The sequence below is a fragment of the Solanum lycopersicum genome, chromosome 12 (assembly GCF_036512215.1).
Source record: "Solanum lycopersicum chromosome 12, SLM_r2.1".
Taxonomy (NCBI): Eukaryota; Viridiplantae; Streptophyta; class Magnoliopsida; order Solanales; family Solanaceae; genus Solanum; species Solanum lycopersicum.
In genome coordinates this window covers 1,136,867-1,150,932 of record NC_090811.1, presented here as the reverse complement: position 1 = coordinate 1,150,932, position 14,066 = coordinate 1,136,867, and the positions used below count along the sequence as shown (strand labels likewise).

Sequence of the window (14,066 nt, the reverse complement as noted above, 5' to 3'; positions counted from 1 at the left end):
GCCTTTTCATCACGTGATAATAACTTTACCAGTTACTTCAAATCCGATCGCTCCCTCCCTCTAAAATATCTAAATTACTCATAACATAACATCTCCAAAATGCTTTTTTTATAAGACTAAAAATATCAAGGAAAGACAATGTGCCACATCACACACTTTTCCACCAAATTGGGTGGGGGTGGGGGTGTTTGGGGGGAGAGGCATAACTTTTCCTTTTCTTGAAAAGGACAGGGACCCACATGACACCCCCTTCCCCCTTTCTCTCTCCTGCACTTTTTTATCAACTTTAACAGTATTTTATTTGTAGATATTATCACAACAACAGTTCATCAGCATATACATACCAAAAAAAATAATTTTTTTTTTTCAAAAAAGACTTCCAAAAACAACCCCCACACACAAATAGAGAAAGATATTTTAGAAAGGGTCATCTTTCTTGATAGGAGTTTTCTTCTAACCTTTGAAAAGAAAAAAAAAAGCTGCTGTAAAAGGGGTTATCTGTACTTTGTTTCCCTTTTGTTGTGTTGATTTTTTTGGTCAGCTTCAAGGTTGTAACAGGTAAAGTTAGTTACTTTCTTGAATTTTGTTGTAAAGTTTTGATTTTTATTCATTTTTTTGAGTTCATTGAGGTTGTTTTTCTTGAATCTTTGTTGGAGTTGCTGATAATTTTGATGTTGCTCAAATTTCCATTGTTTGAAATTGCTTGTAAGTCTTACTTTTGACATGGGGTGCTTGTATTTTTTGAATGTTTTGTTAAAAAAGTTCTTTTTTTTTGAGTTTATTGAGGTTGTTTTACTTGAATCTTTTGTGTGGTTGCTTGGTGTTTCTTGTTTGATCTGTTTGTGGATTGCTGATAATTTTGAAGTTTCTCATATTTTTATTGTTTAGATCCTTTCTATATGCTTCTCTTGAGCTCAATCTGTTTGCTTTTGGTGTCTTTTGTTGATGATTCTTTTTACCTTGTTGTTCAAATTTCTATCCCCTCTAGCTTAAGATAATTAAATAAGATTTTTTTTCTTTTTTTGTGGTAGATAATAATGATGCTTAGATTGAAAGGAAGTTGTGACTGTGAAAGTCCTACACTGTTTGTCTGGATGATTGATTTTCAATTAGTTTGTCGCACTTTTTTCCCTTTATTGACTAAAGTGGCATAGTTGATTTTTCCTTTTCTATTATCTTTTAAGTTGAATTTAAAAGTATTATTTTGCTGACCAAGATCTCAATTTGAAATCATGAAAGAAGGTAAGTTTTCTTATTTTGGATGGGAAAAGATATCAGAATATGAAGGATAGACTTGTACTGTATTAAAGATTGCATCTTTTTTACTCATTAGCTTTTGATAAATGCAGATTCTTGTTGCTTATTGCAGAAGAGTACGAAATCAGTTGAGCAAATCATCTTCTGTTTCGAAAAGTTGTAAACTTTCTTCTTGAAGGTTAAAGATCTGTACATTGATTCTGGTCTAGAATAACTAAGAAAAAATAAATTATGGGTTATATATGTGAATACTGTGGAGAGCAAAGATCAATTGTATATTGCCGGTCTGATGCAGCTTGCTTATGTTTGTCGTGTGATCGAAATGTCCATTCTGCAAATGCCCTTTCGCAACGTCATTCCAGGACGCTTATATGTGAAAGATGTAATTCACAACCAGCAGTTGTTAGATGTGTTGAGGAGAGAATATCTCTTTGCCAGAACTGTGATTGGTCAGGTCATGCTAGTTCTAGTTCAGGTTCATCAATGCACAAGAGACAAGCACTTAATTCTTATACGGGATGTCCTTCCGCTGCTGAACTTTCTAATATCTGGTCATTTTTATTAGATGACCCTTCAATTGGTGATACTTGTGAACAGAGAATGGGTTCAATGAGCATCAATGATAACCGTCCTAGAGATGGTCAAGATCCTCAAGGAAAGGACAATTCACAAAATGTGTGTGCTGCAGTCGAAGCAAACGACATGAGTATTTCAGAAAAATCGAATCTTTTAGTGGAATCGTCTATGCCTACTTTTGACAACAAGCTTCATAATATGGAACCGCCTATTGGATCTTCATCGAAGGTAATCTATGTTGCTTTTTGTACTCATTTTTTTTTTGATACTGAATGGAACTTTGTGGAACTGATTCCCATGTTTCTGGAGTGTCATGTCCTTGATGAAGCTATGACAATTGACTGTTGATACCCCCACCACACACACACAAACTCTTTTTGTTTGTGTTCCGCTGCTGGCTCCTTAGACCAGTGAGGTTATCTTGCAACAAGTATTCTTCAGGGATGGCCTAACAAACTTGATTTTGAATATGACAGTGCATTGTTCTTTTATTACACTTCACAGGAAATTAGTGGAGTTCTAAGAGTGTCAAAATGATTGAGGAAAGATATACTCGAATTCTCACGTTCTCTTCTATCTTCAGAAGAACTCCATATTCTTTATTTAGCATTTGATTGCATTACATCCGAGTATCTGGTAAAGGTTGAGTTGGTTATTTAGCATGTGTTCACCTTTCTTCTCGTGAAATCGGTCTGTGGTAGGTCCAGTTCCTCTAAATTAAAAAGTGCCGTTCTTCAGATATTCATAGTCCTGGATTTGTTCCCTGTTAAAATGTTTCTTGGCTGGTTTGTTATGCAACTATGCAAGTTTGGACCGTTTTATTTTGATGATAATTTTTTTTGAAATGATCTTTTTCCACATTTTTTTGTTTTTATCCTGTTGATATGGCGTACATCATCTTGCCAAATAAGCAGTCTTAGCAACTCTGCTCCTGATTCCCCAATCCCGACGGCTTGGTGGGGGGGTGGGGGGTGAGGAGGAGAAATGGTTGACTGAAAATGTCTGCGCTTGAAGCATGATTGTCTCTCCTTTTGTCACTTTTGAGAATTTTCTTGAGTTATCATCTTTATCGACTTTCAGGGCTGCTATATGGGAGCAAAAGGCTCTAATTTATTTGAGGAGGATCCTTATTGTGATAATCTCATTATGGATGCGGTGGACTTGAGTATTGAGAATTATGAAGAGCTATTTGGTGATTCTCTCAATTATCCGGATGAGCTATTTGAGAATGAGAATTTGGATAGCTTCTTTGGGATGAAGGACATAAAAGGTGCCGACTACAGCTACCATGGTGTCAATGCTACCGAGGTGGGTCTGAGGATTAACTGTATCATGTTAACAACTCCTGCATATACTTCAACTGTCATATACTTTTCGTTGACTGTTAGTTTTCTCAGAGTGATGCCATGCCATGATGCCATTACTATTACTGTTAGGTTGATCAAGAACTTATGAATTACCTGACTTTTCTTTCGTCATGTCTAGTTAGTATAATCATTTCTCTTTATTGACAGTTTGACACTAATCACAAACATTTCTCTTCATGTTGAAGGATGTCCACGAAATGTGTAACTTCTTTTGTAGTTTTCTAGTTTGTGCCTTTTGTTGTTTGTAAAGAAAAGTAAAGAGAGAATGCCACACTCAACTGTCAGGGGCTGGGGACCGGTCTTCATTAATTTGTAGCATTAACCATTTACAGATTTCTTCAAGGGGGAGAGCGCTAGTCTAATCACCGGTGTACCCAAAAATGGTCGGTCTTGTCTCATCCCTAGTCACCCAGCAGCAAAAATCATGTTGTTTCATTGTATGATTGGTCGCCGTAAATTACCTTTTGGAGCTAAGGTGAAATTCTCGGTGGTCTTGTGAGTTGTCAATGGCATTACACCATTGTGATACTTCCAATAAACTTGTATCCGCTGTCAACGTTATGTTGAAATGAGAGAAATTGATCTGGGATGGAAGAACTCTAACCTGTAAATAGCGAGTCAAAACCCAAATGGAATGTGTTCTGGTGGCTGAAATTATTAATTTAGCTGGAAAAAGTACAATACAAAAATAAGAGGTAGATAGATTCTTCTGAGTTTTCCGTTAGTTTTGATATTTGTCACTTGACTGGTATTAATTCCCACTCAAGCAATTGACATTAATACTACCCGTTGGATGATGCAGAAGGAATACTTCTAGCTTTTCAAACTTTATTGGACTGGAAAAAATAGTAGTATCTTAAGGAGTTACCTGTAACCTGTTGTTGGTGAAGGTGACAGGTATCCCGTGGAATTAGTCGAGGTGCATGCAAGCTTGTCCAGACACTACAGTTCATAAAAATAATAAAACAGTAGTACGTTGCATGAGGAAAGTTTCGTATAGTTTAGCTAAAGTTGGACCTGCGACTGATGCACCAATTGATAAATAATCATGTGGTTTGAGATGCTGGAAACTAGTACTTTCGCATGATCAAGGTTCCTTCTAAGTTCTTGATGATTGATAGTCCCAGCACCGATTTCAGGTAAAGAGAGTTGGAAGCTTATATCTATTGTAGCCGTGTACTATTAATAGTAGTACTCCTTTTACGTAATACCAGTTCCATTGGTTCTTTTCAATCATGGTAGGTTGGACAATTATGCGATATGTTGTGGCAGGTTTTGGACTATGTCTTTTTTTAAAAAAACTTTTGGATCTGATGTCAAATGCTGTGTTTTGATGCTTTTAATGAATTCAGTGTGTCTGTATATGATGGGTTTGTGTCTCAGTTACAAAAAAGGAAATGAGATTTGTTTAAACAAATATCAAATAGTAAATCATCTATAGACGTTGAAATTTTTATTCTGGCATGTAGATATCGTACACATGCAGGCGTGACGACTGCTCCTGCTATTGTTTTTCAACAATTCATCCCTTTATTTTATCATAGACAAGTCAACAGAGCATTTGAAATATTTCAGAGTATTATTGAATATTGTCTTATAAACATTATACATTCTACTGTTCGTTGCTTATGGGCAGTGTTTGAAGAATGCATTGCATAGCTGTATTTTTCTGTTTTGGTTGTGTGGGTGATTCGTTTAGTTTGTGAGGGGGGGAGGAGTAAGAGAAAGGGGTTAGAAGTCAGTTAGTCGAGAAATGGAAGACGAACAACTTGCTGAATTAGCACGCAAGCGTTCACAATGAATTGGTTGGAAGGACCATCTTGGATATGTAATTCTGTTCAGTCATCATTGCTAATTTTTTTTTTTTTTGAATTCGTTACATGGCAATATGATGTTAAGAAAATGTCTGCTCTGGAGTTATTACGATGTTCAGATTTCTATAGTCAGAGCTGGCACAGACTGTACTAATACAACAACATACCCAGATTGATCCACAAGTGAGGTCTCGGGAGGGTAGTGGGTACGCAGATCTTACTCCTACCTTGAGGTTGAGAGGTTGTTTCCGATAGACCCTCGGCTACAAACAGAACTAATATGCAGCATAAAATCCATGTATACTCCATACTATGCCTGAGTCTGGTTCTTAAGGTGTTGTTGGCTTGTTCCTCTTGCCTATATGGTGTATGAACTAGATCCGAACTTATATGTTTGCATTGGACTAGTCATCATCAGCAAACCTAAATTGAATATTTGAAGGATTTCCGACCACCAATTTATGGAGTGGAGATTCAGTTTTTTTTTAGTAATTGACTTTACTAGGAGGATATGAAGGCCGCGGAGTAGGGTAGAAGATTAATAGGATTAGGTTGTTTAGTGTTTTCGCGCTTTTCGGTGGGACTAGGTTGAGTGGTAGTCTGGAGCACCGTGTATATCGTAGTATTAGCCTTATGCTTGTAGTTTCTTGCTTTTTTTAATCTGTTATTATGTGACATTACTTTTCCTTTTTCGCTTTCCGTATTAGTTTTCTTCATTGCCTTATTTCTTTGTTCACAACTATTTTGATTTGATGCGCTGGAGCCGAGGGTCTGTCGGAAACAATCTCTCTACCTCTATGAGGTAGGGGTGAAGTCTGTGTATATTCTACCCTCTCTAAACCCCACTTTACGTTGTTGAAGTAATTGACATTTGTAATTTTTCATCTGGATTTGCTTGACAATTGAAGAGTCGTAAGGTTTTCTTGCAGGTAACCTGACTTCTTAATTGCAACTCATTCTTTCTGCTGCTGGATGACATATCTTTTTTGGTTCCCCAACATTCAGCAGGATCTAGTACTAGATACGACAGCAGCAACATACCCCGTGTATCTCACAAGTGGGTTCTGGGGAGGGTGGTGTATACGCAACCTTACCCCTACCTTGGTAAAGAGGTTGTTTTCAGTAGACCCTCAATGATCTAGTACTAGATACCAAAACAAAAATATTGATTCCTTCCTGTGTGCAGAACGTCTATTTTCTCTCTTTTACTTCCAACATCTTTATGTTAGTGAACAGTATATCACTATATTCGTCTTATTGTGTTCTGGTACTTTTTTCATGTCGTCTGTGATTATTCTTTGATCTTGCCGGGGAAGTCTTACGCCTGTAATACTAAACGTGGATGAACCTAAACCTGTTAATGCTTTACCAGGGATTATCAAATGCGCGTGTGAATACAGTGCAGCCAACATGTAGCGATGCAGCATCTGCAGATTCCATTATGAGCTGCAAAACGGATTCTATCCTTTACTTTGCTAGACAATCTAGTCTCTCAGTTTCCAACCAAACTGGTGGAGAATGCAGTGCTGGAGATCACCAAGACTGTGGAGTCTCCCCGATGCTCCTAATGGGCGAGCCACCATGGTGTCCTCCATGTCCTGAAATTTCATCGACATCGACTAGCAGGAGCAATGCTGTGTTACGCTACAAGGAAAAAAAGAAGACAAGGAAGTAAGTTCTTGTTTACTAATCGTTGATATGTTATTACTCATATGTACATGTCAGTAGCGTCTCAAGTTTTGTTCAATTCCATCATCGTATCACATTGAAACCGAGAAACGGTACCACTTTTAATAAGAGTCTCAAGCTTATGTGCATTATGATCCCAGAGTAGGTTATGAATACCTTCTAATAGTCTTCTTTATTATGTAATAGATTTGACAAGCGAGTGAGATATGTTTCCCGTAAGGCAAGAGCTGATGTCAGAAGGCGTGTGAAGGGACGGTTTATCAAGGCTGGTGATGCTTACGACTATGATCCTCTCCCGACCAGAAGCTATTGATGGTAAACTTGTTATCACATATGCAACTATATTAGGAAACAAACAATCCATTTTAATTGATTTGACATTTCTTTCTAATGGATGAAAGAACACCATACTTGTGGTCGCGATGACATATTGCATGATTGTGTCTCAGGGGATCACGTTGTTTCTTAGCAACGAAGCTCAAAGCAGATACATCGTGCCTCATTTTGTCAACTAAAGAATGCTGCAGAGAAGTGAGAGTTCGTCATTTCTGGAGCTACACGATCAGTCTTCTTTCTGGAGAGTGATCAAGATTCACCACGAGTACGCTGAACTTTCTCTGCTTCTGTTCTTGCAACTCTAACTAGGTAACTTCACACATTCGAAGTACTCATGAACTTAGCTTTACGTTCACTTAGGTCCGGAGATTGTGAATTCCTCGGCTATTTATGTTAACATATCATGTATATTATGATCAGTGTGTAGAATTTAAATGCTATAACTAGCTATCGAGAGAGACGAAAGCTTGCTTTTGTAAACTAGTTCATTTGTGTTGCAAGATAAAATGGCGATGTTTACATCAGGTAGCCACTTTTGTCGCGTTGTATTTAGAATTTGGCTACTTTTTTCTACATTAGACCCATGGTTTGAATAGTAGCTTTTGGATTATAAACTTCAGACTACTGGTCTAGTTTTGAAAAAATGGCCATCTTCTATGTACAAAGCCGTAAAAAGTGGCTATTTGTGTAAATCGACCGTTATATTGTGTAGCAGAGTCTTGAGAGGGCTAATAATATTATCACTCTGTAATAATAACACAAAAATTGTAGTTTTTGGTACTGTGGACATCACATTGGAATATGTATTATCATCTTATTGTCTCTTTTACGTGTTCGAGACGTGAAAACAGTCACTAATGCTTACGTAGGTTGTTTGGGGTGTGATACTTTTTTGAATCATCGGTGTACGCGAGAGATGTTTTGTGTATCAAACCTCAGTTTATCTTATTGTCTATTGAAATTCAATTATATAATGCCATATATTTGATAGTGTATTACAAGTTTCTAGTTAGTTACTATAGTTATATGAGATTTTTACAGCAAATACTTTTCTTTCTTTTTTTTTTTTTTTTTTAAAAACTAAATTGTTTTAGTATAACCAATGTGTATACGTTATATGCTGATAATGTATTTGTTATATACATGTTATACACTGAGTATACATCGCGAATGACTCATTTAAAAAAAAACTAAATTGTTTTAGTATAACCAATGTGTATACGTTATATGCTGATAATGTATTTGTTATATACATGTTATACACTGAGTATACATCGCGAATGACTCATTTTCATAGATTTATTGAAATATATTATTATTATTATTATTATTATTATCTTCTATAACATAAATTTAATAAAAAAGAATATGGTTATTTTTCGTTTATAACAAATCAATAATATTTATCACTATAAAATGTGTGGAATAAATGTTTCAAATAAACCAAAATTATTATAAAGAAGTTTGACTGGATTTTTATTTCATTTCACCATTAGTTCCTATAAACTTATAATTAATTAATCAATCCAATTTTATCTCAAGAAAAAAGATAGTCACATAATCTATACTCATATTACAAGCATCTTACATAATTATTGTACTTTGTGCTATATATATTCTCCCATATTTTTTTTTCAATACACACAACATTAATTTTCTTTACATTTTAAAAAAATTCAAGTTCTAGTTTCACCCAAAAAAAAAAATAAAAAAAAATCCAACGAAATCATGGCTGAATATACTTATGTTAGCTTGAGTGACCTTCTGAAAAATCAACCAATTCATATACCAAAGTTCAAAAATTCGGATTTTTCCGAAGGGAACAATTCATCGTCACCACAATTTTCTTTTGGAAATTCTTTTTCAGATCAACCAGAAGTCGAAGAATTTAATGATAAATTCTGTTTTTTCTCAAAAATAGCTGAACTTTCAATGAAGTTTGTTTCGTCTATTAAAAAGTGTTTCGTAAATTGACCTAGAGCGTAGCTCCATAAATCGACGAATGGTCAATTTATTTTTTTAATCTATATGAAATATATATAGATGAAAGATGACTTATATTTAATTTGAATTTTTAGATATTCTTAGCGAAATTTCTAATTAATCACTTTGGTTGATATACTTATTATTGTTATTTGGGTTAGGGGTGGGGGTTAAATCAAAGTTTCTATCATTTGTAGTCTTGTTGGAATGGAATTTGAATTTATTGAGATGAAATTTTGTCAAACTTTGGAATTTCAATAATTCTTGAATAGAAATTGTTCAATGTCATTTTAACTATTATTTAATTATGCGCGTTGATATTTTTTGTCATATTTTTTGGAACAGTTTTGTTCTTGTCGTTCTTACCTTTTGCCTGTCTCATATGTGTGGAACCTGGTCTTTTTCGGTTCCAGCCTCTCCCTCAATACATAGGGTAGGTAGGGCTGGGTGAGAAATGGTTCCCTCTTGCCAATAAACTTTCCCCCGACAATAAAAGAGAAATTTTTCGCATGGGCTCATCATCTGATGCAGAACCGATGCGAGAGGGAGAAGCGGGGCGCTTTATGCTATGCTCTTCCAGTTAAAGTCAAGCTCCAGGTTTTTGCTCTAGTCATGCAGAGTCAAAAAGAACGAAGACTATTAATAAACCAATCCAATAAATTCGCTCATTTTATAAGAAATTTCTATATGATTTATAATCGGGAGTAGTTGGTTTGACAACAAGACGTGAAGGTATCAGAAAAGTAAATACCTGCCTGCTGATGGAAGCTTTTCACTCTAAGCGAAGGCTAAATAGGAACACATGGTGCAATCTTATTCATCGATTTGATATTCAATAAATGTCAAGTCAAAGAATAAGATTATAACACGTATACGTCAGTATAAACGAATATATGCTTTAGCTTCAAACGACAGACGCATCAACATCTCAAAAATATGAAATAATGTATCTCGATATCATTTACGATAATATAGAAATATATATTTATCGTTTTCCTTTTGTTTTTATTATTATTGGGTAGATGAGGACAAATATCTAGTTTTATAAAGTAACAAAATTGGCCAAAATTACGAGGTAAAGACACGTGAATATCATATGAAAAGTATGTATTTATGCTTTTTTCTAATTTATTTATATTTTGTTGTAAAAAAATAATAATCTTCAATTCATTTAATATTTGGCCACGTGAAGACTGAGTTTGTATCCACTATCCAACCAAAAAAATAAATTTATTTAATATATATAATATATATTTTAACGTTTGATTAATTCAAATATTAATAAAAAATATTTCATATTAAAAGACAAAAATATTGTCTATCAATAATGACTTTAGAACTCTAATTTTTCAAATTCGTGGATTATTTATTTTGGGATTTTTTATTTTCTGATTATTTTGATCTTACTTCTGCACTCTAATAATTTATTTTGAAATTATAATTTTTAATTGTAGTTCACGATCATATACAGTTTTAAATTTAAAAAATTATATTCAATAATTTAATAGGATTTTTGAATTATTCTAGAGAGTTCCAAGAACAAAAAGATATTTTTAGAAAGTCATCATTATACTGATGTAAAAGATATATTTATTTATTCTCATCAATATATAAATTAATAGTAATAGTATAAATAGTACTTATTGGGTTGAGCTAAAGTTTGTCCACATATATAATACTTCTAAATTCCAATTTTTTTTTGTGAAGAAATTCGAAGTAGAAAGATCAAAATATTTAGTTTTAGTTATGCATTCATATGAATATATATTATTTTCAAAAATAAAACAAAAATTATATATTTAAAAATTACATAAAAGTAACAGTTCGAAGTCTAAAGGATATAAAATATTAACAAAAATTTTAAAACAGTATATAAAAATTTATATTAAACGGAAAAACCGCTTGAACAACGATTTACTCCACCGGAAAAAATAAAATTGCTGCCAGGGCAGCGATTTTCAATTATTTTTTTTGAAAATCGTTGCCTTTGGCAGCGACTTACATTTTATTTTTTTAAAAAACAAAATTGAATATCGCTGCCTAGATAGCGATTTTGCTTTTTCCGATGAAGTAAATCGTTGTTGTTCCAGCGATATTTCCATTTTGGTTAATATAAAATTTTGTATATCGTTTTAAAATTTTTGTTAATATTTTATATAACTCCGAACTCATAAAATAGTATTAAAAAAATATTATTTTCACTTTATTTTTAGTAGTGTAACACCTCTATTATAAAATAGGACTAGCTACTAACTTTTGGTACAAAAGAATAAAAACATTATCTTATCTTCAACTATACATGTTCATTTCTTGATTAGAATCATTGGAGAATAAAAGGATCTAAAAGATGTGAAAGTTTTTTAGATAACTATAATTATTATCCCCATCCACCTTTTTGAACCCTAAAGAGTTGATAGAGACTTTGACTTGTCATCCGCGCGGACTCTGATACAACGATGAGACTGTTTTATTTTTAATCAGAAATTTTAAATTTAATTTTATAAATATAATTTTTTTTATTGAGATTATAACCTTAAATAAATTCTATAGTGTACGATTTAAACTTAATCGAGACTTTAATATAGACTTGTGTTCTTTTTAAATCTATAATGATGAAATGACTAATGCTATCATTTTCCATATTTTCATTATTATTATTTTTTTTAATAAAAAGTAATATTTTTCTTGTTGCCACTTGTATAAAAGATAGTGAAGAGGGGTGTGGGGGTGCTCTATGGAAAAATATTTGTTTCTAAAATTGACACATAATCTTTTATAACATGATAGTAGAAACAAAGAAATATTGGGTCCCTACCTATGGTTTAAATGCTAGAAATTAAATTAATATCTTTTGTGTTAATTGAAGAGAGATATAGTATATATAGTATACATATAGAACTTAAAGTATTATAATGGAAAAAAGAAAAATGTAATGAAGAAAAGAAATTGAGGATCACTATTAGACAATATTACAATATTGAACTAGCTACATAATATAATAATTTTAGCTAATCTATTGCTAAGTAGCTTTTAATTAATTGATTTTTTTATTTATAATTCATTGCTAATTTATAGCTAAATAGAATTAGTATAAGATCTTGTTGTTTGTTATATTTTTAAAAGTCAAATAGTATTTTGTCATCATCAGTATAATAAATCTGAGATGAACTAATTTATTTTATCACATATAATAGTGTTAATGGATGTGATAACTCTTTTCTTAATTAGAGATATTAATTTTGAGTATTTAGTATAAAAAAGAAGTGCTACCTTTTTGAGTAAACTGTAGCGGTGCCAAAATATTTAATTATAGAAATAAACATACCAAGTAATCGAAGCATGTTCAACAATTAATATATTTATATAAAAAATTATTTTAGCCATATATAAATAATATTATCTGGCGAAGAGGATTTCGATGAACCCCTTAAGTACAAAGTGGCTTCACCCCTGTGAGTGAGTCTTACCTAACACAAATTTAACTTAGTTAGGCTCTAATACAGATATCAAACACAAAATGAAAAAAAAATATCTTTCGATATAATATGATAAAATATTATCTTTTATACCCTATTAAACAAAATAAATTATATTCAAAATTCGAAATATAGAAATTATAAGAAGTGGAAGTGAATATTTTCGAAAATGATTTCTCCTTATTTTCATTTTGTTGCCACTTGGAAAAAGATAGTGTAGAAGTGAATACTTTATATATATATATATATATATATATATATATATATATATATGTACTATGTGAAAATTTCTTTTTAAAATAGAGTTGGTGACTAGAACAAAGGTATGGTGGACCCTCATTGCTATAATTGGTGACAAATTAAAATGGACCAATTAGTCCAAATGTTGCACTAAGAAGCAAAGAGCAAAGGTGATGGGGTGGGGGTGGGGTGAGGATGGGGTCTGAGCTTTCGATTTTTTCGCTACTCGAACTTTTTTAAAAAAAATCTTCGATAAAATTGATAACATTCCTGTTCAAGACACGATTCTGAAAGAGAAAAAAGATATTCATATTCTGAAAATATATTGATTTGATTAATTCTAACATAAAAAAAAAATATAGGCTTATCAAAGAGGGTTTAAACATGCTTCTTTATCAAAAGATATTTTATTTATTTATAGGAATAATTAAAATCAGAGAAATTCGTAATTAATATAATTTGTTTTGAGCTTATGATAATTTCACATTTATTTCGTGTCATGTAGATGTGAAATTTGTTTAGGATATTATATTATACCTTCTTCTAAAAACTCCCTCATTAAAATTTTCTTTGTAATAATGCATCTAATTATATTTTTATAGACCATATTTTAAAACACCAAACCTAGATACCCAAAAATAACCAAACATTATTTGTGGATTTAACAAAATATCTCTTGATTAAGATATGATCCAAAACGATTTCTTTTTAGATCTTTGGAGGAATAATTTCTTGACAACAATTAATTATAGTCGAAATTTTATAATAACATCATATATTTGAATATGTATTAACTGGTATAATGAAATATTCGTTTTATCGAAGATATAATATAATATAATATTAAAAAAAAATTAAAAAATCCTGAGTACCATGGTAAAACGTTGTTATGAAAAATAATTGTTATACAAAAATCTGATCATGAATAATTATTTATAATATTCATATTTAAAACCTTTTAAATATTAGGTAAGATTCAATGAATTATTATTTTATCGAAGATATAATATAATATAATATTAAATTTTTTGTTAAAAATTCCTGAGTACCATAGTAAAATGTTGTTATAAAAAATAATTGTTATAAAAAAAATCTGATCATAAATAATTATTTATAATATTCATATTTAAAACCTTTTAAATATTAGGTAAGATTCAATGAATTTGTTATCATGAAGTATTGTTAGCAATTCCCAAAGTCAACATAGTTTCTAATTCAAGAATTAAAAAATAATTTCCTTATCAAAATTTGGAAATGAATAATGGAAGGCAACTTACCAATTTGATTCTAAAAAATGGACAATTTATTATTAAATTAAAACAAAGTTC

The 14,066-nt window shown here is 32.0% G+C and overlaps 1 protein-coding gene across 2 annotated transcripts; it reads left to right on the top strand.

Moving 5' to 3' along the window:
* The first annotated feature begins 312 nt into the window (after window positions 1-312).
* On the top strand, window positions 313-7,861 carry LOC101257930 (zinc finger protein CONSTANS-LIKE 9-like). 2 transcript variants are annotated; one of them, XM_004251501.5, is made up of 6 exons: window positions 313-558; window positions 1,350-2,061; window positions 2,914-3,141; window positions 6,387-6,685; window positions 6,890-7,018; window positions 7,153-7,861. In XM_004251501.5, the coding sequence occupies exons 2-5, from the start codon at window positions 1,489-1,491 to the stop codon at window positions 7,014-7,016; spliced, it is 1,227 nt and encodes a 408-aa protein (XP_004251549.1). In that variant the 5' UTR covers window positions 313-558; window positions 1,350-1,488; the 3' UTR covers window positions 7,017-7,018; window positions 7,153-7,861. The 2 variants fall into 2 exon arrangements, with proteins under 2 accessions (XP_004251549.1, XP_010313684.1); XM_010315382.4 differs by having other exon boundaries at window positions 324-558; window positions 1,370-2,061.
* The last annotated feature ends 6,205 nt before the right edge of the window (window positions 7,862-14,066 follow it).